The sequence below is a fragment of the Camellia sinensis genome, chromosome 8 (assembly GCF_055761805.1).
Source record: "Camellia sinensis isolate YWXY chromosome 8, ASM5576180v1, whole genome shotgun sequence".
In the NCBI taxonomy this organism is placed as follows: Eukaryota; Viridiplantae; Streptophyta; class Magnoliopsida; order Ericales; family Theaceae; genus Camellia; species Camellia sinensis.
Genome location: NC_138968.1, coordinates 147,116,016 through 147,143,745, shown reverse-complemented (window position 1 = coordinate 147,143,745; position 27,730 = coordinate 147,116,016). Strand labels below are relative to the sequence as shown.

Sequence of the window (27,730 nt, the reverse complement as noted above, 5' to 3'; positions counted from 1 at the left end):
ACATTTCTAGGGCTTTCATTATTTTATTATTCAGTGACCAGCCCCGAATAGAAACAAAAGGGAGCAAAAATATAAAAAAAAAGAAAGATAAAATAGTGATTCAACATCAGTCCATGTGCAGGTTCCATTTTGTGGGGTTATGGGTTTCCTTTACATCTCGTCACCTGAAAGGGTAACAGCTATAAGCACACAGCAGAGTGAAAAATATTATGCCAAGAGTGTAGGGAATACAAAATAATCATGGATAATTAGGTAGGCTAAAATATTTGCATAATTTAATTTAAAATGACAGTTTATTTAAAGTGGCAGAATACAAAAATCATGTAAATAAATAATCATAATCACAGTATAAAACAGAACAGAATAGAGGTCACAGAAGTGACAGTCAGAATAGAGGTCAATGGATCCATGACAAACAGAGGACCACAAAGTGGTCAAACAGAGGCCAGTGGTTATTTAAGTCCCCCAAGGCGTGGGACTCCCGTGGTGATACTTACAAAACATAATTGTTTAAAGGTTATAGTCAAATATATACTAAAATTTAAACAAACGTATTCATGGGTTTCCTTTTAAGTAAATAGAGTTTAGAAAGTAACCCACGTAACTGAAATATTTAAAAACATAACATTTATTTATATAACTTAGTAAATATAACTTGTATAAAATAAGATATGGTAACTTAAAACATTCGTAAAACATATAATGGTAAAACAATGTATAATATAACTCACCTTACAAGTAACCCTTAGCCTTACTTTACTATCATAACTTCCTTTCCTTACTCTCAACTTATGTATTTCTCTCGGTTTCCCACTCTTCCCTTCTTTGTTTTTTTCTTTCCTTTTATTCATTTATTTATTTGTTTGGGTGTTAAGTGTTTCAATGTTCCTAATATAAATTAAATTATATCTTATCATTTAGCATCGTAAAATTAATTATTTTATTTTTTTTTTACTTTACGTTGCAGATTACCATTATTATTCCATATTATTATTTATTTACTATTTTTAACTTTAATTTGATCCAACTAGTACTAGAATTTCATATTTCTATTAATTTGGCCCTAAATAAAAATCCCTAATTAATCCCATATAACCCAGTGCTAAATTAGATTATGTATTTATTATTAATTATTTAATAATATATATCACATACATCCGTAATTATATAACTATAAATATTTATGTGCTATTTAATTAAACGTTCAGGGTGTCACATTTCTCCCCTCCTAAATAGGAGTTTGTCCCCAAACTTAACGTACCTTAACTTTCGAAGAGGTGTGGGTATTTGGCTTGTATTTGACTTTCTGTTTTCCACGTAGCTTCTTCGATGTGATGATTTCGCCATAAGACCTTTACCAGCGGTATGGTCTTGTTTCGAAGAACTTGATTACGACGATCGAGAATCTGCACTGGTTGTTCTTCGTAAGACAGATCTTCTCAAACTTCCAAATTCTCATAGTCGATGATATGTTCTGGATCTCAGAGATACCATCGGAGCATTGAAACATGGAACACGTTGTGGATATTAGATAGCTCAGGAGGTAGTGCAAGGCGATAGGCTACAGGACCAATTCTTTCCAGTATCTCAAATGGTCCGATGTAACATGGGTTAGCTTTCTGCGTTGTCCGAATCGCATCACTCCTCTTGTTGGTGAAATTTTGAGAAACACATGATCTCCTACTTGAAATTCCAAGTCTCGTCTCCGCGTATCTGCATAACTTTTCTGGCGGCTTTGAGTAGTGCGAATCCGCTGTTGGATGAGTTGGATTTTCTCACTGGTGACTTGTACGATTTCGGGGCCTAACAATTTCCTGTCCCCGACCTCCGTCCAGCATAGAGGTGATCGACATCTCCTTCCATACAGAGCTTCGTACGGCGCCATTCCAATGCTTGCCTAATAGCTTTTGTTATAGGCGAATTCCACCAAAGGTAGGTGCACATCCCAGTTACCTTTGAGGTCCAACACGCATACACGTAACATGTCTTCCAATGTCTAGATTGTTCTTTCAGATTGCCCATCAGTTTGTCGATGATAGGCCGTGCTGAACTTCAGTGTAGCTCCCAAAGCTTCTTGCAATTTATTCCAGAAGTGAGACACGAAACGAGGGTCTCGGTCAGACACGATCGATACTGGGATACCATGTAACAGAATAATCTCCTTGATATATAAAGTGGCAAACTTATTTAGAGGGTACATGATTTTGATTGGTAGAAAATGTGCTGACTTTGTCAATCGGTCTACTATAACCCATATTGCATCATTCTTTGAAAAAAACTGTGGTAGCCCCGACCATGAAGTCCATAGTAATGTGTTCCCATTTCCATTCAGGAATAGGGAGTGGTTGCAGTAGCCCTGCAGGTCTCTGATGTTCTGCTTTAACACGCTGACAATGCAGACATTTGGAAACATGGCTTGCTATATCTCTTTTCATTCCGGTCCACCAGCAGTGTTTCTTCAGATCATGATACATCTTTGTGTTGCCAGGGTGGACTGCAAATCTCGAGTTATGAGCTTCCTCCAATATCTTCTTCTTGAGTTCTGGGATGTCGGGTAGACAAATTCAATTTCGAAATTTCAGTATCCCATTGCTTATAATGAAATCAGGATCAGGCGTGTTTCCTTGTTCCTCGTACCTTTTCTTCAAAAGTTTATCTTCCCATTGGCGCGCTTTAATTTCTCCAATCAATGTAGGCTCTACGGTTACATTGGCGAGTAATCCATTGATCTTGAGGAAACAAGAGTACATGCCAAACTTCTCGTTGTCTTTTTGCTCAGTGCGTCTGCCACCACGTTAGCTTTGCCTGGATGGTGATGGATTTATATATCGTAGTCTTTCATAAATTCTAACCACTGTCGTTGCCTCATATTCAATTCCTTCTGTGTGAATAGATATTTCAGACTCTTGTGGTCAGTATAAATCTCGCAGGTTATACCGTAGAGATAATGATGCCAGATTTTGAGAGCAAAGATCACCGCAGCCAATTCCAAATCGTGAGTCGGGTAGTTTTTCTCGTGATTCTTCAATTGTTGTGACGCATAAGCAATGACTTTTTCGTCTTGCATGAGAACGCAACCCAGCCCATTGTATAAGGCATCACTATAGATTACGAACCCATCTGCTCCGGTAAGGAGTGCTAGTATAGGGGCTGACACAAGTCGACCTTTTAATTCTTGAAAGCAACACTCCTGTTTATCAGTCCATTCAAAAGGTGTGTTCTTCTGAGTTAGTTGGGTCAAGGGCGTTGCTATCTTTGAGAAATCTTGCACGAAGCGTCGATAATAGCCAGCTAGACCCAAGAAACTTCAGATTTCCGGCACATTAGTAGGTTGCGGCCAGTCCACGATTGCTGCAACTTTTTGGGAGTCAACCGCAATGCCATCTTTGTTAATGACGTGATCGAGAAAGTGTACACTAGTGATCCAGAATTCGCATTTCTTCAACTTGGCGTAGAGTTTATGATCACGTAGTGTTTGTAGAACCATTCGCAAGTGTTGTTCGTGGGCTTCTGATGACTTAGAGTATATGAGGATGTCGTCAATGAAAACGATGACGAACTCATCAAGATAGGGTTTGAACACTCTGTTCATAAGGTCCATGAAGGATGCTGGGGCATTTGTGACGCCAAAAGGCATGACGAGAAATTTGTAGTGCCCGTAACGGGTTCTGAAGGCCGTCTTTTCAATGCTTTCCGTTTTAACCTTTAGCTGATGGTAGCCAGAACGTAAGTCAATTTTGGAAAATACTTGTGCGCCTTGAAGTTGATCGAACAAGTCATTGATTCGCGGCAGAGGATATCGATTCTTGATGGTAACCTTATTCAGTTCCCGGTAATCGATACATAATCTCATTGTGCCATCCTTTTTCTTCACGAACAATACTGGAGCTCCCCAGGGTGAGGTACTAGGCCGAATGAAACCTTTGGTCAAGAGTTCTTGGAGTTGAGTCTTCAGCTTTTTCAATTCTGTCATTGACATGCGATAAGGAGCTTTTAATATAGGCTGCGTGCCAGGTTAGGTTTCAATGGTGAATTCAATCTCCCGATCAACTGGAATACCGGGTAGATCTTCAAGGAAGACATCCGGGAATTCTCAAACTACAGGAATTGCATCAACGGTAGGGGCCTCTTTTTGTGTATCAATCACATAACAAATATAACTACCACAACCTTTTCTTAGAAGTCGTTGGGCTGTCATGGAGGATATGATACAGGAAGGGTTAGAAACTTCAGCCCCATCAAAGACAATTTCGGGTTGGTTTGGTAACTTGAGGGAGACCTTTTTGGCTTTACAATCGATAGAGGCATGGTTGGCAGCCAGCCAATCCATACCTAAGATTACATCAAAGTTTCCAATGCGGAGGGGAATCAAGTCTACATATAAGGTTTTGCCTTTTAGGAATATAGCACAGGATTTGTACACATTAGTACTACAGGCAGACTTACCAGAAAGAAAAGACACGGACAATGTATATCCTAATGATTCGGGTGTTGATGTCAACTTGGCAGCAAAGTGTGGTGCAACAAAAGAATGAGTTGACCTAGAGTCAATAAGGACATGAGCTAAAAGACCACAGACAGAAAGTGTACCTAACACAACATTTTCGGTAACTTCCGATTTTCCAAGTACCAAGGCGAAAGCCCGACCTTGGTGGTTTTGATCCTTCTTTTCTCCTCCCGGTCCCACGGTTCTCCTGACTGGGCCAGAGGGGCTGGTTGTAGGGTTAACCATCTTTGGACAATCCCTTAGCAAGTGGTCAAACTGTCCGTATCTAAAACATGCTCTCGTGTCCCGATGGCATTATCCCGAATGAGCTCTCCCACAAGTGGAGCAAGTTGGAATAGTGCCACATCGGGGGTTGGTCGGACCTTGGTGGCCTGAGCTGGTTGTGCCCATGCTTACCTTTTTATGAGGTGTAGCACCGAGTCTTCTGTTATCCCTTTCCTAGAATCGCTTCTTGTAGCTTGGTTCTTCGGAATGTGAGGCTTTAATTCCCTTTTCTACTATATACGCCCGGTCCACCACTTCTGCATAGGTTGGCAATTTCAAGACTTCAAGCTTGTCTTTAATTCCAGCATCCAATCCTGCTTCAAATTTTCTTGCTTTTCGAGTTTCAGTGGGGATGACATATGTTACAAACCGAGCGAGTTGTGTGAACTTGCTCTCGTATTCGGCCACCGTCATGGTTCCTTGCTTAAGATATATGAATTCGGATGCCTTTTGTTCCCGCAATGAATCTGGAAAGTATTTTTCGTAGAATACTTCCAAGAATCTCGCCCAAGTCGTAATTTCTTCTTTGGCCAGAGTAAGAAGCCACCATTCCTGCGCATTGTCTTTGAAAGTGAAAGTGGCGAAAGTTACCTTTTGTCTTTCGGTGTAGGGTACGGCACGAAAAATCTTTTCCATGTCTTTAACCCAAGCGTCTGCTACCATTGGGTCTGGGCCGCCGGTAAATGTGGTGGGTTTCAGATCTTGGAACTGTTTTATGGTAACCGGTCCTTCTCGCCGTTCCGGCTTCCCATTGTTGATATTAGTTTGCAAGGCTTGCAAAAAGCTAGTAATCGCTCTTTCTATTACTCTTTCCATCGATTCAGTGCCACTAACTGATGACTCACTTCCATTACCATTATTAGCCATTCTACAAGTAATAAACAAGGCATTATATTCTCAACGCAACATATATATATGTATATATGTAGCACAATTTATATTTATATGAACTGCCAACATTACACATTTTTATTTTTTTTTATACTTTTTTTCAATTCGCATTACATTAGTCAGAATATGTTAGTGTCCCATCCCTGCGGTAAACAAAACAAAAGTCAACAAAAGGGGATTAGAACATATCAAGATCAGCATACAAAAGATTTTCTACTATCCAGATCTAGAGTGGTGGTCAGATGGGCCGAAAAACCAGGGGAAATAGTGCTGCATAAAAAGCTCAAACTCTCACCCCAACTGGACTACACCAAAACAAATCCATGCTACCTGGACCGTGAAAATGGAGATAGACCATATATGACCCACAAATACTCGGTCGACAATCCAAACAGGTGTCTCAACATATGACAGATCATTTTCGAAGTCAACATTTGGAATATTAATTATCTCCAGTGGGTTAGGGACTGTGGTGACAATATAATCCTCGGGGTACACGTTCCCCCTCCTGGCTGCAAACTCTGGGGGTAGAGGGCCTATAATATAATGCGGCGGTCGTGACCCGGGGCAACGCCAAGGACGCGAGATGGTCCGAGAAAACATCTGTGTGTATGGACAAGACTGTGCCTTCATAATAAGTGTGGGACGTCGGTAGGGTCAACCTGGATACAAATGGGCCGACCCATCAACCGGCCAAGGCCTGGGTGCAATTCCCTGACTATTTCCTCAGAATCTCCCCAACCCTCAGGTGAGGCGGGGGCGGGGGCAGGGTGGTCAACTAAGATTTCATCTAAATTGATGGCCTGGAGGTCATTCCAAAAAGCATCATCAAGGTAAATCTCTGACATCCCTACAATACCAGAATAAACGTGAGATTTTACACAGGAAAGACTAACGGTGCAGGTAAATAGCTATTATTATTCTATTTTATTTTATTTTTATTTTACCATATTTTCTTAGTTATATAGTTTTATTTAAAAAAAAAATTATTATTATTTTTTAAACCGTTGCTCTGATACCACCTTTGTCACGACCCAACCCCAGGGGCTAGGGTTGGAATCGCAACTTACTAACTTGTTCTTATTCGTAGCAAAGGGCTTATGGTTGGAATCGCAACTTACTAACTTGTTCTTATTCGTAGCAAATTAAGATGCGCAAGTGGAAATAAAAAATAATTAAACAGAAATTTTACTATTTTTACTATTTAAGAAAGAGGAAATACATTTCTAGGGCTTTCATTATTTTATTATTCAGTGACCAGCCCCGAATAGAAACAAAAGGGAGCAAAAATATGAAAAAAAAGAAAGATAAAATAGTGATTCAACATCAGTCCATGTGCAGGTTCCATTTTGTGGGGTTATGGGTTTCCTTTACATCTCGTCACCTGAAAGGGTAACAGCTATAAGCACACAGCAGAGTGAAAAATATTATGCCAAGAGTGTAGGGAATACAAAATAATCATGGATAATTAGGTAGGCTAAAATATTTGCATAATTTAATTTAAAATGACAGTTTATTTAAAGTGGTAGAATACAGAAATCATGTAAATAAATAATCATAACCACGGTATAAAACAGAACGGAACAGAGGTCACAGAAGTGACAGTCAGAATAGAGGTCAATGGATCCATGACAAACAGAGGATCACAAAGTGGTCAAACAGAGGCCATTGGTTATTTAAGTCCCCCAAGGTATGGGACTCCCGTGGTGATACTTACAAAACATAATTGTTTATTAGGTTATAGTCAAATATATACTAAAATTTAAACAAACGTATTCATGGGTTTCCTTTTAAGTAAATAGAGTTTAGAAAGTAACCCACGTAACTGAAATATTTATAAACATATCATTTATTTATATAACTTAATAAATATAACTTGTATAAAATAAGATATGGTAACTCAAAACATTCGTAAAACATATAATGGTAAAGCAAGGTATAATATAACTCACCTTACAAGTAACCCTTAGCCTTACTTTACTATCAGAACTTCCTTTCCTTACTCTCAACTTATGTATTTCTCTCGGTTTCCCACTCTTCCCTTCTTTGTTTTTTTTCTTTCCTTTTATTCATTTATTTATTTGTTTGGGTGTTAAGTGTTTCAATGTTCCTAATATAAATTAAATTATATCTTATCATTTAGCATCGTAAAATTAATTATTTTATTTTTTTTTACTTTACGTTGCAGATTACCATTATTATTCCATATTATTATTTATTTACTATTTTTAACTTTAATTTGATCCAACTAGTACTAGAATTTCATATTTCTATTAATTTGGCCCTAAATAAAAATCCCTAATTAATCCCATATAACCCACTGCTAAATTAGATTATGTATTTATTATTAATTATTTAATAATATATATCACATACACCCATAATTATATAATTATAAATATTTATGTGGTATTTAATTAAACGTTCAGGGTGTCACAAATTCAGTATTTGTGGCCATTTTGGATTTTATCATTTTGACTCTGAATATATGCTGTGGAATATATTTGTTTGCATGTTTATTGATGTTTCATTGCTACAAACCAATTGTTTGAAGATTTTCAAGCTTTGTCCATTATGGCTATGCTCCATACGCCCACAACCCCACTCTCATAGCATTTGTGAGAGAGAGGGAAAAAAAAAAATTAATATATGGTTACAAATCAATTAAGAATTGTGAATGTCACAAAAAAAATTGGAGTCTCTAGCATTTTTCTGTCTATTATGTGTTTTAATTGCACAAGTTGGCTACATGTTTGCAACATGTGGTGTCACGACCCTCTCCCTGTACCTAAGGGTAAAGTATCGTGATGGTCAGTAACTGAAATTACTTCCGGTTAATTCTTGAACAAATCAATAAGCGCGAGCGGAAGTAATATTCAAGTGAAGGTACCAAAATAATCATTGGAGCTTCTATTTTTATTTCAAACTTTATTGATGAAAAAGACCGATATTTACATATAAACATATCATAAAAGTGTTGTGTGTGTCTATTTCGCAGTCCCATATCTAAGACTTTCCAAAAGCTATTTCTGAATTGCATTGTTTCCTGAAAATTGATAAACAGTTATAAACACATGGCAGACTGAGAAATATTATGCCAATAATATAAGGGACACAAAATAACCATAGATAGTTATGTAACTAAAATATTTAAGATAACTTAGTCTGAACAAATAATCATTTAAGTAGCAAAACTGAGATTATGTAAATAAATAATCACAACCACGGTACCAAAGAAAACAGAGGTCACAGGAGTGACAGTCAGAACAAATGTACGGATTCAAGAGGTGGCTCGTACGGATTATAGAGGTGGCTCCCACAACAGTGTAGCACTTATCTCCGCATAGCATTTTACTCTGCACAGAATAGAGGTCGATAGATCCATGACAATAGAGGGCCACAAAATGACCAAACAAAGGCCAATGGTTATTTAAGTTCTTCAAGGCGTGGGACTCCTGTGGTAATACTTTCAAAACATAATTGTTTATAAGGTCATAGTCAAATATTCACAAATATATCCATGAATTTCATTTTAAGTAAACAGGGGTCAGAAAATAACCCACGTAATTGAAATATTAATATAATTTATAAAACATAACTTGTATAAAATAAATTATGGTAAGTCAAAACATACGTAAAATATATTATGGTAACTCAAGGTATAATATGACTCACTTTAACTTTAATATCTCATTCTTTCTTTCCACTATCAAAAACCTTCTTTATTTCCAATATTCTCACCTTTTTTATTTCCAATATTCTCTTTCCCTTCTCTGTTCGCTTTCTCCTTTCTTTCTCTCTTTTTTTCCTTTTTCTCTTCCACAGGTTGATCAACTCCTCCCTATTTATAGCGAGGTAAAAGCCACATCCGGCCAATGCGTGGTTCCTCGAAGATTTGCTAAGGATTTATACTTCTCAAAATAAATATTTAAGATAATTACACTTTGGTCTAATTTTTTAATATAACTATGTAAATAAATTAATCCCTAATTAAATTACACTCTATCGTATGCCAACAGAAAATTAATTATTTATTTTACTACCACACCCAATATTATTATTATTATTGTACGGGAAAGAAATAAACCTTCTCGTATAATTCTGTTGATCAAGTTTGCGCTCCTCTGTACAACGTCGCTTTACTCCCTGAAAACACAAACGTGAGCTAGTCGGCGGGTGTGTGCCAGATACCTCTCCAATGCCTAAGTCAGCAAAACAGACAAATAGACAAAAGCCCTGTGTATTCGAGAATCAAAGTTGTGTTACCTCTTCATAGGTGATGTTATGAGCTTTTATAGGTTCCGTGTGGCACAATCCTAATAGGACTCTTACTCCTCCATGTAGAGTCCTCCTAGGATTCACACTCCTGAAAGATAGTGCTTATCCTTCAACATCTCCCTCACTGCTTAAACCAAGTGAGATGGTTTTACCTCGGCAGGATGGCCATACAACCGAGATAACTGCCAGCTCGGCTCTTTACTTCCTCACTTCTACCTCGGCTTTGCATGCCAAGACCGAGCTATCCGTAGAAGAGTTGGACCGAGCTAACCAAGAACAAAAGTCCCGAAGAAGGCTCCGTATACCTCGGTTAAAGATTACGACCGGGCCAACCAATTTGGCCATGGCGACCGAGATAACAACAAGGCCTTCTTGGACCGAGCTAACGAAAAAAACCACTTTTACTCCGCCTTTCTTACTACGGCCCAAAGCGGCCCATTACCCAATCTCGGCCCAATTTATTCATATAAATTACCCTCTCAATTGCCCCTTAATTCCATCTGCGCAGCATGATGGGATTACCTTGTCTTCCAGCCGAGCTAAAAAAAAATTTTAATCTTACTACCGAGCTAAGCCTTTAAGCTTTTCCAGCCGAGCTAAAAACTCTTTCAGCCTTTCCAGCCGAGCTAGACTCACACCGGGCTGTACCCGTCCGGTTCAAACGTCTCTTCAATCACAGCAACTGAATCGCTTCTTATCCCAAGGACACGTGGCATACTCTCATTGGCTGAAGGTAGCTGTCATGCCGTCATCGTACCTCGTGTTTTTTTGAATAGTCCCGCCCAAATTTTGGGCCTCTCATCAAAACAAACTCTTTTTGTTTCTCTTTTTGAATCACTCACACCACTATTCATCTCCTTCTCTCTCTTCGAGCCTCAATTGTCCTGCAACTAAGGAAGCTTCGCGGTTTTGCTGCCATTGCTCCCATCTTCAGTTTCCTTTCTTTACTTTGGTGAGTGACTTGATGCTTCCTTTCTGTTAATTTGATCATGTTACGTAGCTCTTGTTTTGTGTGTTTTTGCAAAACATTTTGAACTCCCATTTTCTGCCTTGTCTTGCATCTTCTGCAAAAACTTAGTAATAGAACCCCTCTGATTCAAGAAATAACATGAAAAACACTAGTTTTGATCCAAAATCACAATATAACCGAACTAGGAAGTTGTTTGTAGTGGATGTCAGTCTAGCCAGGCTATCAACCGGACTAACACTTTATGCTGAGTTAGTAGTTTCACCAAGTCAAACCACCTTTTGCATCATTTAATTTAGCCGAGCTATCGATCTATACTAGGCTTGCGCAATAGTATGCCTGAAAGTCCAAACCATGACCGAGCTATGATTGGGGCTAAACCAGCCTTCGTAGTTCGGTTGAACTACGGTTGAACTACGAGTGCTGCCCCTAGAGGCTCAACCGGGCTAACAAAACCCTTGCACGAACTGAGATAACGAACCCCTTGTACAAACCGAGATACCCAATCCCTTGTACAAACCGAGATGACCAAACCCTTGCTCAAAAAATCGGGCTAAGACACTTAGCATTTCACATAGCCGAGCTAAGATTTGATATATCTTATCTTTATTTCTCTTTAGCACGGTCCAACGGTCTGTGCTTAACACCTTTGTTTTTTCACTTTGCAGACTTTTTGGTTGCCCAAGCACTCCTTTGAGCGCTTAACCGAGCTACTCAACCCACTTCTGCGACCGAGCCAATCATAAGTATAATTTATTCATAACTTAAGACAAAAATGGATAAATATAGGTTTTTAGTAGAAACACCTGGTGGCCTGGCCGAATTCCGAAGGGAGTATAACATTCCTGATGACGTCCATCTCACCTTAGCCGAACAAGATATCATACCCTGGGGAAACCCTGGTTTTGTTCCCTTCACCTTCCTTTCCATTGTAGAAACCGGCATAGATTCCCTGTACAACCCTTACTTTGTGAATTCCTTAGGCAAACTAGGATATGTCCCACCCAGCTTTCTACTAATTCATACCGCATAATAAATGGTATAGCTGAGCTAAACCGCCGGGTTGGTATTAACCTCGGCTTAGCCGAATTGTTCCACCAATACTCCATAGGATCAAAAGAAGATGGCTGGGTCTATTATCTAAGAATACGTCGCCGCCGAGAGAAAATAATACAGGATACACCGGACAAAGGCTTGAATGATGACGATTTTTTCTGGGTATCTGGGAACTTTGAAGACCATCAAGCCCAGATCCCTGGTGACCGAATAAACTGGAAAAAAGGAACCCCCGGTATAATTACCTCGACTCTTTGGCTGTCTCATTTTATTTTGGTTTCTAGTTCCTGAACCGAGCTGGCAGTTGTCTTCTTTATGCAGATTCAGCCCACCTCAAGTCACTGTACAGTTACCCCGACCTAAACACACTTCGCGCTGCACTTCAGTATTCCGAAAAAAGTTGGGCCAAGCTACTGAATTTTGAACCGACGTATAGATACAGTGGCCGACGCAAAGCCAGAGTAACAGACTTCTTACTGGAAGCCTCTCTCGAACCGGACCCCAACTTGCTATAAATTAACCTGGTTCGCACTACTGAAGAAGAAGAAATGGCGAAGAGGAACAGAGTAAGGGCCCTCTTAACTGAAACCCATCGAGCCGAAGTACCACCACAAAACTAGACTCAGGAAACAGTGGTGGCCCTTCCATCTCAACAACCCTTCTCATCTTGCCCCAGCAAGCGCGCCCAGACTACCCAAACCGAGCAACGCCTTGTTGATGAAGACGAAACCATTCTTCCGCTGAGCCCTCCACCGAGCCCTCAGCCGGAGCGTTCTGACCAGGCTAGCTCCTCCAAGTGGGCTCCGAAAATGACTTTCCAGAATCGAGATATCCAGGATACTGACTCGGTGGTCACTGAGAAGGATCACATGATGGCATTCAACCTTGCCAGGAGCGTTTGCCTTCCAGCAGACATGGAACATCACAAAAATTTGACCGAGCTAAAGGCCATCCGCTTGGCCACCAAATCCATGGTGCTTGTAAGTAGCTGTCTCTGTTTAATCTTTCTGATTTGTACTTCTTTTATCTCGGTTTTATTTCAAGTCCCCCTCTTTTTGCAGGCCATGTAGAAGAGTCACATCGCTCATAAGCGAGTGCTTGAACTCCGTAAGACTACAAGGCAAGCGCTGGCCGAAGTAACAGGAAAGACTGCCGAGCTGGAGCAAGCCAAGCAGCAAATAGCCGAGCTAAAATCTGAGAACGGTCGTCTGACCGGTCTTGTTAGCTCGGCTGAAGCAGAAAAACAAAAGGCTGCAGCCGTTATCAAAGACAAGTATCTGCGTGAACTTGCTAAACTTGAGCGCAAGAAAAAGACCGAGATAGAGCAGCTGAAGAAGGATGCTGATGACGCCAAGCTCCGGGGTTTCAAGGATTGGGAGGCGACTTACATTAAAAAATGTGAAGCTGCCAAGGATCTCTTCTTCAAGTGCGGTTGGAGGGTGGCTGTAGAGCAGCTCAGTCACGGTCTAGGGACCGAGGTCTTCAACACTCCAGCATACTTCATTCTGGGCTTTATGACGGAATATGTTGCTGCTCTTCAGCAACAATTTCTTGAGGACTCGGATGATGATGAAGAAGAAGCTGCGCCAAAGGATACTCCGGTTGTCAATGACCCTATCGAACAATCAGTTTGGTTGGAGCCATTGGGGGAAGACCTGATCAGCGAGCTGCCTACTGAAACCGTGCCTCCAGCTGACACCGAGCTCTCAACCGAGGCCGTGCTGTCAGACTGAATCTTGCCGACTTCAATCTGATCTTGTGTGCCTCTTTGTGATCGTCTGGAAGCTTCCCTTCTTTCAGGAATAAAATAATTACGTCCATCCAGCTTGGTCCCATGTCTACGCATACTGCTTCATGCTCTGTGGATAGTGGCTCGACACTCGGGCCCGACAAATAGTCGATCATTATTGTCTTTGCTTTTCTAGGTTGTACTGCACTAGCTAGGTAGGCCAACGCATCGCTGTGGCTGCTATCATCTCGGCTAACCTGAAGTAGTCAGCAGTTCTGAAACAAGGCTGATAGCCTGATGACCTCCTTTGTGTAGGCCGACATTCGTTCATCTCGGGTAGCAAACTCGCCCGTTGTCTGGTTGACGATGAGCTGGGAGTCGTAGAAGACTATTACCTCGTCTGCCTCTGCTGCTACTGCCAGCTTTAGTCCTGCAATCAATGCTTCATATTCTGCTTCGTTATTTGAGGCCTTGAATCCCAAACGAATGGACTGTTCCACTATTTGTCCATCTGGAGATATCAGCACTACTCCTGCCCCCGCTCCCTGTCGGTTTGAACTCCCATCAATGAACAGTCGAAAGGAGTCGCCGATGTAAATGCTGCAGGATTTGAGTTTTTCCTCTTTTCTTTGTTCTTTCGCCTTTGGCTGAGCTTCTCCTTGCTAGTTCGGACATCATTTATCTTGGCTTAACGGAGCCCGATGTTCGATGAATTTTGGCGTGAACTCGGCCACGAAGTCGGCCAGAACCTGGCCTTTGATTGCTTTCCTTGGCCTGTACTCCAGGTCATACTGGCCTCGGGTGACTGCCCACCTGGCTATTCTTCCTGTCAGGTCTCCTTGTTGCAGTAAGGACTTCAAGGGGTGTTCTGTTAGCACCACAACTTTATAGGCCTGGAAGTAATGGTTCAACTTCTTTGAAGCCATTACCAAAGCCAGTGCTAATTTTTCTAAGGGTAGATACTTCGTTTCTGCATCGGCCAGGGTTTTGCTTACATAGTAAACAGCCCTTTGTTCCCTTTTTCTTTTCGGATTAGTACTGCACTTATCGCATGTTCTGAAACCGCCAAGTACAGGAACAGCTCCTCCCTAGGTTCTGGATTCGAAAGAACTGGAGTTGTGGTCAGGTACTTCTTCAAATCGGCTAATGCTTCTTCACACTCTTCTGTCCAAAGAAAGTCCGTGGCTTTCTTTACCAAGTTAAAGAAAGGTTTGCACTTGTCTGAGCTTCTGCTTATGAACCTGTTCAGGGCTGCGGCCCTTCCAGTTAGCATCTGCACCTGTTTTGCTGATATCAGGCTCTTCAACTCTAGGATGGCCTTGATCTGATCTGGGCTGGCCTCGATGCCCCTTCTGGTCACCAGGTATCCTAAAACTTACCAGATTCAACTCCAAATGCACACTTCGATGCATTGAGTCGGAGCCGATATGTTTTAAGGATTTCAAAGACTACTTTTAGATCGGCGAGATGACCCTCAGATTCCTTGGTCTTAACGACCATGTCGTCGATATAGACTTCTATTGTTCGGCTAATCAGGTGTTTGAACATTTTGGTTACCAACCTTTGGTAAGTTGCTCCTGCGTTTTTCAACCCAAAAGGCATTACTCTGTAATAGTACAGGCCTTTTGGGGTGATGAACGCGGTCTTCTTTTCGTCTGGAGGGTACATGGCTATCTGGTGGTACCCCCTGTAGGCATCTAGGAAGCTCATTCTTCCATGCCCTGAAGTGGCATCTACTAACTGGTCAATCTTGGGTAGAGGAAAGCTGTCTTTGGGACAGGCTTTGTTGAGGCTGGTAAAGTCTACGCAGACCCTCCATTTACCGTTCTTTTTCTTTACCACCACTGTATTGGATAGCCATGTCGGGTAGTGAACTTCTCTAATGGCCCTGGCCTCCAGAAGTCTATCTACTTCTTCCTCCACTACTTCGACGTGCATCAACGTCGGTCTACTGGCTCGTTGAATTACAGGTTTGGCCGACCTGTCAACATTCAGTTTGTGGCAAGTGACCTTGGGGTCAATGCCAGGCATTTTGTAAGGTGTCCAAGCAAACACCTCGATATTTGCTCTCAAAAAAGCTTTCAACTCTTTTTCCTCTTCTTCGGCTAAGCCCGAGCCGAGAAGAAAGAAGCGTACTTCATCCCCATCATGGACGAGGATTTTCTTTAGTGCCTCTTCGCTCTTCTCGGCTGGCTCCTTGCCGACGTCTTCTAGGACTTCCACGTCCTCATCTTTAATTTCTGCCTTTTCTGGCTCTCGTATGCTGCAGGTAGATTTCATTGCTGCCATGGAGCAATTCTTCGCCTGTAGCTGATCGCCTCTAACTTCCTCTATCCCATGCTCTGTTGGGAATCGCAATAGTTGATGCAATGTTGAGGGAACTGCCCCCATTGCATGCAACCATGGCCTTCCCAAGATGATGTTGTAAGGGGAAGGTGTGTCGATTATAGTGAACTCTGTTGTTACCTTCCTGGTGCCCGCCTGCACCTCTAAGCTGGTTATTCCCAGTGACCATGTCGGCGTTCCATTGAACCCGACCATTGGGCTATTGGATTGCTCCATATCGTCTGGGTGAAGGCCGAGCTCCTTGTAACATCGAACGTACATGATGTCGCAAGAGCTGCCTTGGTCAATCAGGATGCGTTTTACTTGGCACTCCCAAACCTAGAGGGATACTACCAAGGCATCATTATGCGGATGCTGTACCATCTCAAGGTCGGCTTTTGAAAAGGACACTACTGGTCCTTGGCGCTCCTCTGCTCTATGTCTTTTCTCCCCGACTTGGTAAACATGTTACAGGTGCTTCACCTTCTGGGTCTCCCCCCTAATTTCGTTCTCGTTGACCTATGAGTGAATCACATTGACTACCCGAGGTCCTCCTGCCTGAGGTTGTGGTGCTGGGGGAGGCGGAGCTGCTGACTCCTGAGGCAATCTTGCCTGTTCTTCCCTTGTCCTGGCCTCATCGATGAGGTCTCTCAGGTGGCCTTGCCTCACCAGTTCTTCCAAGTGTGTTTTCAGGGCTCTACAACCCTGAGTCATGTGCCCATCTTCATTGTCGTAAGCACAATGTTTGCCAACGTTCATTCCCATAAACTCTCCTGTGCCTTTGCTGGTGTTCTGAAATAGGGTTGGTTCCGAATCCGGTCCAGGACTTTGGGAATCGGGATTCGGAACACAGTTGTTACTGCCTGTGTGGCCCTTAGCTTTGTTTCTTGTTTACTCGATCCATTGTTATCTCGGCCTCGCTTCGGCGAGCCGTTTCCTTTATCTTGTTTTATCTCCTTAGTTCCCGACATGTCTTCTTCGGCTCTGGCGTACTTCTCGATTCTCGCCATGAGCTCTTCCATACTTTTTGGCAATGTTTTTGCCAAAGACTTTCGTAGTGGACAGTTGTCTTTCAAGCCGTTCTTAAAGGATACGACCGCCACCTCTTGATTACATTCGGGTATTCGACTGAACACCTCATAGTATCTTTTTGCATAGGCCCTAAGGCCTTCATCCTTGCTGATCTTTAGAGCCATCAATGCGTCCACCCTTAATGGCTGCAGCTTGTTTGTCACGAACCTGGCCACAAACATCTCGGCCAAGCCTTCCCAAGTCTTCACGCTTCTCTTCGGTAGTTTGTGGAACCAATCTGATGCAATCTCCCCGAAGGATGAGAGGAACACTTTGCAGAGCAACGGCTCGTTCCCACTATACAATGCCATTGAGTTCAAATATAGTCCAACGTGGAAGTTAGGATCTGACTTACCATTGTATATTTGAAACCTCGGCATACTGAATCTCTTCGGCGCCTCAAACCTGTCTAATTCCACCGAGAATGGTGTCCTCGGCTTATTTGGGGAGGTTACCTCAGTGTCGGCATTCTGTTACTTCCTCTTGAGGTAATCTCTTAAGTCCTCCTTCGTCCGCTCAGGAGCTCGGCTATCTCCTGCTTTCAATCTTTTTGGTGCACTACTTTCAGCTTCGTGGTGAGTCCTTTTCGACCCTTCTCCATGAGTTGTGTCGAAGCACAATGCCTGTCCCTGAATATTCCAATGTCCTTTGGGGTCTGCCTCCTTTGTGTGATGCGTCCTCCGTGATTCTTCTCTTCTTGACTCTCTTCGTCCGACTTCCCTAGAAGGTCGGTGAGAGTATCTGTTGCTCCCGTTGTGCTGAGGGGCTGCGGGGATTGTTTTCTACCCTCCCTTCTGGGTATTGGCCGCTGGAACAGGCGTGTCCTGCAGCGGGAACGGTGGCTGCATTACGTTATTTTGCATCATGAAATTGACGACCGACTGTAGGTCTGCCAATTTGTTTGCCATCTCTTTTACCTCTTCGTCCCTCCGTAGGCACATATCTTTCCAAACCTGGAGGTCGTCCTCGTTGTAGTATCCACTTCGATCTGGTTTCTTTGGTGCGTCGCCAGTCTGGCCGACATCTTTCACTCTGTGATTCTGGTCACGAATTTCTGCGTTGCATTCGTCTCCTGTGATATCAAGGTCAATAGGTCTCCCACTCCCAGCAGGAGTGTCGTCCCCAATCTTTTCCTTCTGTCCGTTACTGGCCATCTATTCTACTTTCTTTCCCATAGACGACGCCAAATTGTGTGAATGATTTTTCGTTCACACTGCCCAACTCAGTATTCAGCTGGAGAACACTGGCAGAATAGATGACACCTGGCTAACCTATAGAAAGAGAAGATTCCGACGGTGGTTCGTCCACCCGGGGGCACTCCGACGATCAAGTCAGTATATCTCTCAAAGATAATCAATAGTGCAAATCTCACTGTTCAGAATATAAATTGCGTACCTGAGACCCACGGGGGTGCCTCTTTTTTATAGCTAACTCAATCCTTGTCCCAACAGGAGCCTAGCTCTAATGGACTTAGGATTACTATCTATCTTGGACTCCCAGTAGGATTGGGATAAACTCCCTAAGAGTCTTATCATTTTCCAACTGTAGTCTTCCCCTTTTCTAGGACCCTTGTGCCTTATCTGCTTAACTCGGATTCTGATATCTTTGGAGGTAACCTCGGCCTCGCCGAGATAACCTCGGCATCACGACCAGGACACGTGGCACCTCAGTTGACATGTCGGCGTCACCTTAGCCACGTGTTGGTATTTAGAAAATATATCCCCACACACACATATAGTTCAACATATATATGTGTTGTTGAATCATACTATAATCAAGAACAAAAGTGCAAATGAGATATGTTATTTTTTCCGAGAATTGGTCCTAAGAATTTGCCTATGAAACAGCATGGCCAGTGGCTTTCAATGTCATTTGAAAGGCATTTTCAATGCATGACTTGTACTTTTCTGTATCTATAAGGCCTTTTTCTGTTGCAAAGACAACATTTAGCTTTCCCATGTAGCTCACCATTGTCACCACTAGGCTCTGCAATTCCATTCAGATGCAAAATCTCACAGTATTGTTCCAAAAAAATACTTAATGAAAAAAGAAAGTGTAGAATTAAAAATACCTGTGGACAACCACCGACTATGTAGTAGAAGCCGCTGACAGGATGATTAGCCATAGAAATTTTTTCAATGGGTCCAATCATATTTGTGATTGTGATGCTCGACTTCTCCAATGTACCTTTGATGTACCTAGATGTTGCCTGCAAGTAGGGTCGGATACACGATTATCACTATGCGGTGCGAAAGATGTTTAGCAGTGCAAACTCTTATAATTTTAAATTTTCTAGTATAATATATATATATTTCAATTTTTTTGAGGTGTGGTCGCCCCTCTAGATCCATCGTTGCCTGTAAGGCTACACTCTATTAATTCACTTTAAATGGGCAGAAAAGCAAACAGACAAAGTGACTGGATTGAAGAGGAATATTTTATATTTGTGCAAAATTTAACTAATATGATAGCAAATTAATCAATGGTAAATTTCAAATGAGTTCAATGAGTAAGCCTGATTGAGTTTAATCTCAAATAATGAGTTGCTACAATTTGGATTGGATGCTCTACATCATTAACAGTTGTGAAAGATTCATGTCAACATATCTTTTTTTATTCTAAGTTTAAAAACAATGAGAATTAAAATCAAAATGCCATAACAAATATAGATTGATATTGTAATGTACCTCGAAGCCTCTAAATTTTCTTATAGTGTCTAACAGCAAACCAGTGAAATAAACAGCGGATGAGTTTCGTTTTCCCTTGATCATCTTATGTGTTTTGAGAATATAATCAAGCGGGTTTGAGGATTCATCATCTGTTAATTGTGGCACTGGGACATGTAAGAATGCGAAATGGTTACCCCATGGCATCTCAGCATTTTTTTTGAGCACTTCACTCACTGACTTGTAACCGCCTATAACTCTGGTATTGAGTAGCACTAGTCCAGTAGTCTCTGTATTATTATTCTCCAACTCATCATTATTGTTTTCTGCAGCTACTTTCATGTACATTCGAGTTCCCAAGTAAATAATATCCACAATTACATCATTTATTGTCTGTTACAATCGAAAGATTCCCAAAAAACAAAACAAAAAAGATTTTCAATATGAATTTAGAAGGTTTTAGACTGGAATTGTAGTAGAAGGTATAAATTTTCATTAAAATTGATCTTGGAATTGAAAATGTTCAAACAAAAAGAAATATGTTGATGGAGCTAATTAAAAGGCATTTTGAGTTTTAATCTAACACTAAAAGGCATTTTTATTAACAAAATAAATTTTTTTTTTTGTATATTTTGTATTTTTTTAATTACTTTGTCTAATATGTATTCCAACAACACTCTCTACTCATGAACTTGAAAGAATGCGACAACATAACTATGTGTTATTTATCATGTTGGGACTCCATTTTGTAAGTAGTAGACTTGAGGAAAATGCATCAACCCAACCAAAATATGCCAAGTCAATCTGAGGCCAAGGTTGACTACATAGTTGATTATAACTACTCATAAAATCATGCATACAAATATTCATCCATACAAACATGACTAATTGTGCCTCATAATTAGCTTATGAAAAAGTTAAGGAAAAATACTATACAAATTAATAACTTTTTAAAAATTTTCTTATTCATATCAATTGTATTTATCATATAATTCTAGTAAATCGCTTTTCAAATCTCAAAGTTCCATATTACTACATGTCACATTTGTGAGTAAAATCTTAATCAAAAAAAAAAAAAAAAAATTGTGAGTAAAAAAATTTTGTAAATTTTATTAATTTCTATGATATTTTTTCTAGTCCATCAAGTACCTCTCATTCAATTTTTTTCCTCCCTCCTTCATTATTATTAACTGCACAAAATACGTACAACTAAAATGACATTAAAATTTTTATGAATACATTAATTGTTGTGGTCTCCACCATCTGATGTTGCACTAGTAGGTTAGAAATTCCAGTAAGAAAATCTAATCTTATATTAAATGTATTAGCAGCAATTAGATCTTGACAAAACTACACCACTTACTACTTACCACATTAAGATTGCCCTTAATTTGTTTGAGTTGATGAAGAGAAAGGCGCTGTTTGGGAACTCAATTTTTTGGTTTTTATTTTTTTTATTTTTTTCACTAAAAGACAAATTGGTTACAAAATCAAAAAAAAAAAAAAAAATCCACACAAAATATCACATCAAACCCCATAATTATTTCACTTTTTCTCTCACAAATATCACATCCAACCACAAAAAAATCCAACTATCTTTCCAAACACAAAAAAAATTTTCTCCCATAATATCCCACAACTATAAAAACCTACAAAAAAAAAAAAAAAAAAACTCACTTCCCAAACACTCACAAAATGTCATCTTAGTTGTGACCTTTGGTTGAAACTCCAAACCCTCAGTCCCCGAATGGATCGGCGTCGACCCTATCATCATCCTAACCGCTCTTCACAATGCTCTCTCCAAAATCCAGCAAAGTGTCAAAAACTCCAGAGAAAATCCACCCCACATGCCGTAAAATATTGCCTACTTTTTCACCATTTTCCTTCTGTTGGGACTGTGATTGGCGAGAAGGAAAAGTTAAGGGAATAGAAGGATTGTCAGCTCTTTGTGTGGAAGAAAGAAGAGCACCCATTAGAGAATAGCCATCACCAAGTGCATGGTGAAGCTTAAAAATGATGTGGCCAGATGCATTTGTTGCAGGGTACTTGATAATGTGAATTTCCCATAAGGGTCTGTTTTAAGGAAGTTGGTCCGTTGCTATTTTGGAGAAATAGTCATTGAAGTGGTCTTGGTATAGGGCAGGTGAGAGTCCTTTAGGGAACACTGGGACCTTGACATAGTCTTTAAGGTTCACTTCAACCCTCTTCCATTTTCTTGCCCCATTCTTGTCTTCTACCTGTTCTTCACATAGTTAGTTCCTCAATTTTAATTGAATGATCCAACTAAAAAAAGAAAAGGGAGTAAATTGCACTAATGTCTCTTTTAGTGAGGTTGGAGAGATCAGAATCAATGTAAATATACATTTTAGTATAAAACAAATACGGGAACATTATTTTTTTTCATTCGTATAATTAGTAAAATACTAATTAAAGGGAAATTAAGTGTTCTCATAATTAAAATCTTATGGTAATCCAATATATGTCAAATCTATAAAGTTTGACATATTTTTTTCAAACATCAAACAAGGTTAGTGTAAAAATTAAAAATTTCATACACAAATAAGGATAAAATAACCGGTTAGTCTTATGTGATGAACTTAATTATTTATTAGTCATGTATTATTTTTTAATAGGAGAAGTCCAAAATTTGGACAAGATGGAGCTGTTTTTGGATCCGTGGGCTCATCACGGGCTCCATTTCAATGATTCGAACCGTTTATTCTATCGGACACTTCGTGTATTTCATCTACAAAAAAAATGAGATCAATCCGATAACTGTAACTTGTTCAATTTACCATGTTACAAAAATGGACGACAATTGTGTCTTTAAAAACTGAACCATATTTTTTTTATGACAAAAATAATAATTAAACAAGTTGCAATTATTGAAGAGACCTAATTTTTTTGTGTGGATGAAATATATGAAGTGCCCGACAAAATGAACGGTTTGAATTATCGAAAGAGGCCCGTGAGAATTTATTTTGTCACTAACAATTTCAATTTTTAAAATCAAGTATTAGTCTACTAATTTTTTGATTGAAAGCTGCAGAAGTGTTATTGTAGACCGCCCCGAGAACTCCCGAGCTCCGCATCCTGAGGACGCGAAATCGTTTTGTTCTGAGCTACTACAGTTCGGACTCAATGTCACGGTTCTTAATCTGATCTCCCAAAGTGCAATGTAAGATTGATAAATCACCAAAGAGTCCAAATCCGGCAAATCGTTTTGGAAAACTAATTTTAATAAAGAAATGCCAAACATGGACTGTTTTGCCAGCTACAGAGTTGTCACCTAAATATTTTATTTTAGAGGGAATTTAGGAAACCCTAACTCGTGCCTAAGGTCACGTGTCCGTCATCACCAAAGTTGCCTCAGCTCGGAAACTTGGGTACGAGAGGGGAATGCCATGCAATGAGCACCTCCGCTCGCCCGATCCAAGATCGGCCTGTACTAAGCATGATATTTTGTTTTTGAAAATACATGTGTTCTTATTCTGGTTATTGTAGACGCGCCCCGAGGGCCTCATGCTAAAGTTCGGACTCAACTTGTCACGGTTCTTAATCTGATCTCACAATGTGCAATGTGAGATTGATAAATTACCAAAGAGTCCAAATCTGGCAAATCGTTTTGGAAAACTGATTTTTAAGAAAAAAGTGAATTTGATACCCGCAGATATAACTGATTCTCAAAATAGAGATGCCCGTAGGTCTGATACTCAGACTTGCAAACTGATACGTGCATTCCCTGTAGAGGCCAACTCTAAAAGCATATAACAAATAAGTGAGAGCCAAAATAACCCTATGTTGGGGTAGGGTTTCCTGTCCTATTTTGTCAGGAGCTAGGGTTTCACTACGCACACAGCGGTTTCAAACAACTTATAATCGGGTAAGCAACCTGTCCTAGTTTGGAATAGTCACTATGGATTCCGATATGCACTAGGTCGAATGGTCAAAAAGGGTGCCCCGGTAAAAATCGTTCAGGAATAGCATACGGCAAACACGGTGTCCTAGGCGCACCAATGGAAATGCAATGCAAAGAGACACATAAGTGCAGCCAAAACAAGATATCATGAGTTTGAGTCAAGTTCTCTAACTCCCCAGCAAAGTTGCCAGAAACTGTAGACGCGCCCCGAGGGCCTCATGCTACAGTTCAGACTCAAATTGTCACGGTTCTTAATCTGATCTCACAATGTGCAATGTGAGATTGATAAATCACCAAAGAGTCCAAATCCGGCAAATTGTTTTGGAAAACTGATTTTTAAGAAAGAAGTACCAAATATGGACTGCTTTGCCAGATACAGAGTCGCCACCTAAATATTTCATTTTGGGGGAATTCAGGAAACCCTGACTCATTGCCTAAGGCCATGTGTCCGTCATCACCAAAGTTGCCTCGGCTCGGGAACTTGGGTATGATTGAGGAAGGTCATTTATGAGCACCCCCGCTCGCCCGATCAAAGATCGGCCACTACTAAACATGATATTTTGTTTTTGAAAACACATGTGTTCTTATCCCGATTAATTAGCTAATCTTACTATGTGATGCGCACAGCAAACAAGTATAGACTAGATCGCCTAATTTGGAATAAAGCATTGCATATCCGTTTGTTTGGAAGTGGTTTGAAGTTTGCTACTCGTAAGTAGGCTAAAACACGGATTTCAATGAATCGTTCCAATTCAAGTAAACCAACCTTCACCTACAGGCATTCAGGCAATTTATATCAACTAAGCAGCTAGCCTCATGGCAAGCATGCTTTCATGGCAACATTAACACACATGCAGTATGCTAAAGCGTAAAAGCTTACCTAGTACTTCAAGCCAAAACAGAAACTAGTTAGTAATCAATGCATGATCCTAGTTCATGTTAAGATGGCTAATGCAACACATGCAAAATGCAACTAGAAATAGGCTCGGCTAATCTAATATGGCATATGAGGTGCTACATTTGATACATGTATTCAACTTGGAATTGAAATACAATGCAGTTAGTATGATGCGCCGAGCCCGGTGCATGCAATATAGATGAACGATGCAAACATGCAAACATAAGTATGCTAATTGAAAATGACTCTAAACTAACCATCAAAAGCAGGTAAGTAAAAGGGAGAAAGACGCGGGGTTGGAAGACATGCACACACGCACGCACACTTAATACAAAATTCGCCATCTCGACGGAGGGTCCGAATGAATAATACAAGCCAACTAATTAACTAACTAACAAGCTAATTAATTATTACATAACCGAATTAATAACTAGCTACAACTAATTATTACAAAACTTAATTAATTAACAAATTAACTAATTAAATTACAAAACCAAATGCTAACTAACAAGTAGGCAATTAAACAATGTTGCCTCGGCAAGTTGAAGAAGGTGAACATGTATGCTCGGTTCCCATCCCGGTAAGCTCTCCGGATGCTCTTTAGAGGCTCTGTCTGTAGGGTGTCTTCAAGGAATTCTTGCTGAACCTTACCAAAAGTAGTTTGGGGAACACATCAGTGGCCTGCCGGCCATGGAGAGATGCTGCCGACCACCTTCCGGCTAAGGGTGGGCACTGCCGGCTAAGAATGAGGGACTGCCGGCCATCTGTAAGGCACTGCCGGCCACTGATGTGCTGGGACACCAAGCTGCAACAGAGCACAAAATAGAGAAAATGGAGGGTCTCCCAAGGGTATGTACGCACTATGTCACTCCATATCACCTCAAAACATCAAGGGAGAGACATAGTCGGATCCACGATCATCAATCACGCATCCCGATGCATGATGGCCAAAGATCCAACTCGTGCAAATTAGTATGAAATGAATGCACAAATAAACACGTAAAGCCTAAAACTCTATCATGTGTGATCAAGAGCGTCGGCGACCGAGAATTGAGACACGTTTCATCACTTGAAGTATGAAACGTCTCTCGTTTCTCGTGCTCAGATTAACACTTAATCCAAACAACAATGCAACACAAGCATGACAAACATGCAATGCAACTATATGGCATACTCAATGCTCAATGCTAAGAACTAGATGGCATGCTCAAAGCAAGGCGATCATAAGGTTCTAAGTACAATGTAATGCATGCATGTACAATGTAATGTAACAAGGGTAACAACATGGCATGCAACAAGTATGTAACTATGTACCAATGCATGCAACAACATGTGATATAACAAGCATGCAGCAACATGCAAAATGGATAAGCATGTAACAACATGCAAGCATGCAACAACATACAAGGTAACAAGCATGCGACAACATGCAAAAGATGGACTTAAACCAAAGTGGGCAGACCTCAGCCATGCCCAAATCAGTGGCCAAAATGATGAATTGATGACACAAAATGCAAGACAAGCATGCATGCCAATTGGCCTAAGAATTAAGGCATAAAGAGGACAACTCTCAAACACACTTAAAGAGTGACAAGCATGGAAGTATGACAATACTACATGCTCTGAAATGATGTTAGGAATGATGCCAAATCACACACAAAACACAAGCATGGCATGCATGAAGCTCATCAGCTAAAAACCAGCAAAGGAGCTTAAGCCATGGCCATACAAAGCAAGCCCCGAAGGGCCAAGAGGACCTAAAATAGTCCCAAGGCAAGTCCAAACAAGACTAAAAATAAGCTTGAAGCTAGCCAACACAAGGTAGAACATAAGTCCGAAAGGCATGAAGCATGCGAGGCTACAAAAGGGGTAATACACTATACCTATTAAAACCAAACATGGCATGACATGGACAACATGAAGTAGAGTAACATCATGGTATAACAAGACCAAAAATGCACTGATATGATGAGCCAAAAGGCTTAGGCTTAGTAGCATGCACAAAAGTTCATTCTTGAGGCATAAAGCACAAACTCTTCAAGGTATTCAAAGTATGTCAAATGCAAGTGTATGACCACAATCCATGGACTGAAATAACATTTGAAATGATGGCAAAGCATGCAAACATCACATGTATGGCATGGTAGGGGCCTCAAAACCCAAGGCTAGTCAAAGCATTTACACTATAGTTATACAAAACATGAGTGATATGACCATGGCAGCCCAAAACAATCCTAGGACAACCCAAAATAAGAATAAAATCATGCTGGAGCAAATTCAAAATATGCTAGGATGATGAGTCAAAACATCATGCACATAAAGCTAGTAAGCAAGATTTATTCTACAAGTATATGAAGCATGCAAAGGATGACCAAACCAACTATGGACAGAGTTATGTCATGGCAAAACATCACCAAAAACATGCTGGAATGGACTCAACATAAGCTAGGATGACATGCTAAAGCAAGAAGAATATAAAGCTAGTTTATGAGATTTACACTACAAGTGTATCATACATGCATGGAGTGACAAAACCAATCTAAAATAGATCTAAGGCATGGTAAAACATCACCAAAAACCTACTGAAATGGAGCCAACACATGCAAGAAAGGCATGCTACTTTGATGAGCCACAAATGGGATTACACTACACATGTAAGAAGCATGCAAAATATGACCAAACCAACCATGGACAGACTTAAGGCAGGTCCTAAAAGTCACAAAAAAAGGCCTGAACCAAGCCTCAAAAGTACAGAGAGGCATGGTCCTTTGGAAGGCCAAAAACTCAAGCAGACAAAAATAAGAAGAGAGGGGGCCACCCCCTCTGATTTGAGACCTCAAAACCACATGCCTACCACTAAAAATTCACTGGATTTCAGTGGTTAAAAGGCCAAACCAAGGCTAGCTCAAAGGTCTTAAGGCATGCTCAAAACAAGGCCAAACAAGGCAAACAAGAGGGTTGAAGACCCTCAACAACACAAAGACCTTAAAAAACTACCAAAAGTACTTAAATACAAAACTTTTTTCAGTTGAAAGCAAGGCCTAAAAAAATATGCAAGAATGGCCAAAATGAGATACAAAAAAGTACTAAAAAGGGAAAAAAGCTCACCCTTGAAGTCTAACTTCGAAACCAGCAACCTCAGGGGCCAAAAACCAACTT

General features: G+C 40.5%; 2 protein-coding genes across 2 annotated transcripts; both read right to left on the bottom strand.

Moving 5' to 3' along the window:
- Positions 1 to 4,945: 4,945 nt before the first annotated feature.
- On the bottom strand, positions 4,946 to 5,638 carry LOC145798163 (uncharacterized). The gene has a single exon (XM_082885651.1). The coding sequence runs from the start codon at positions 5,636 to 5,638 to the stop codon at positions 4,946 to 4,948; it is 693 nt and encodes a 230-aa protein (XP_082741777.1).
- Positions 5,639 to 18,898: 13,260 nt separating this feature from the next.
- Positions 18,899 to 21,727, bottom strand: LOC145798162 (wax ester synthase/diacylglycerol acyltransferase 4-like). The gene is made up of 5 exons (XM_082885650.1): positions 21,535 to 21,727; positions 20,994 to 21,058; positions 19,776 to 20,147; positions 19,160 to 19,297; positions 18,899 to 19,074 (listed from the first exon to the last, which is right to left on the bottom strand). Exons 1-5 carry the CDS (start codon positions 21,725 to 21,727, stop codon positions 18,925 to 18,927), a joined length of 918 nt encoding a protein of 305 aa, XP_082741776.1. The 3' UTR covers positions 18,899 to 18,924.
- Positions 21,728 to 27,730: the final 6,003 nt, after the last annotated feature.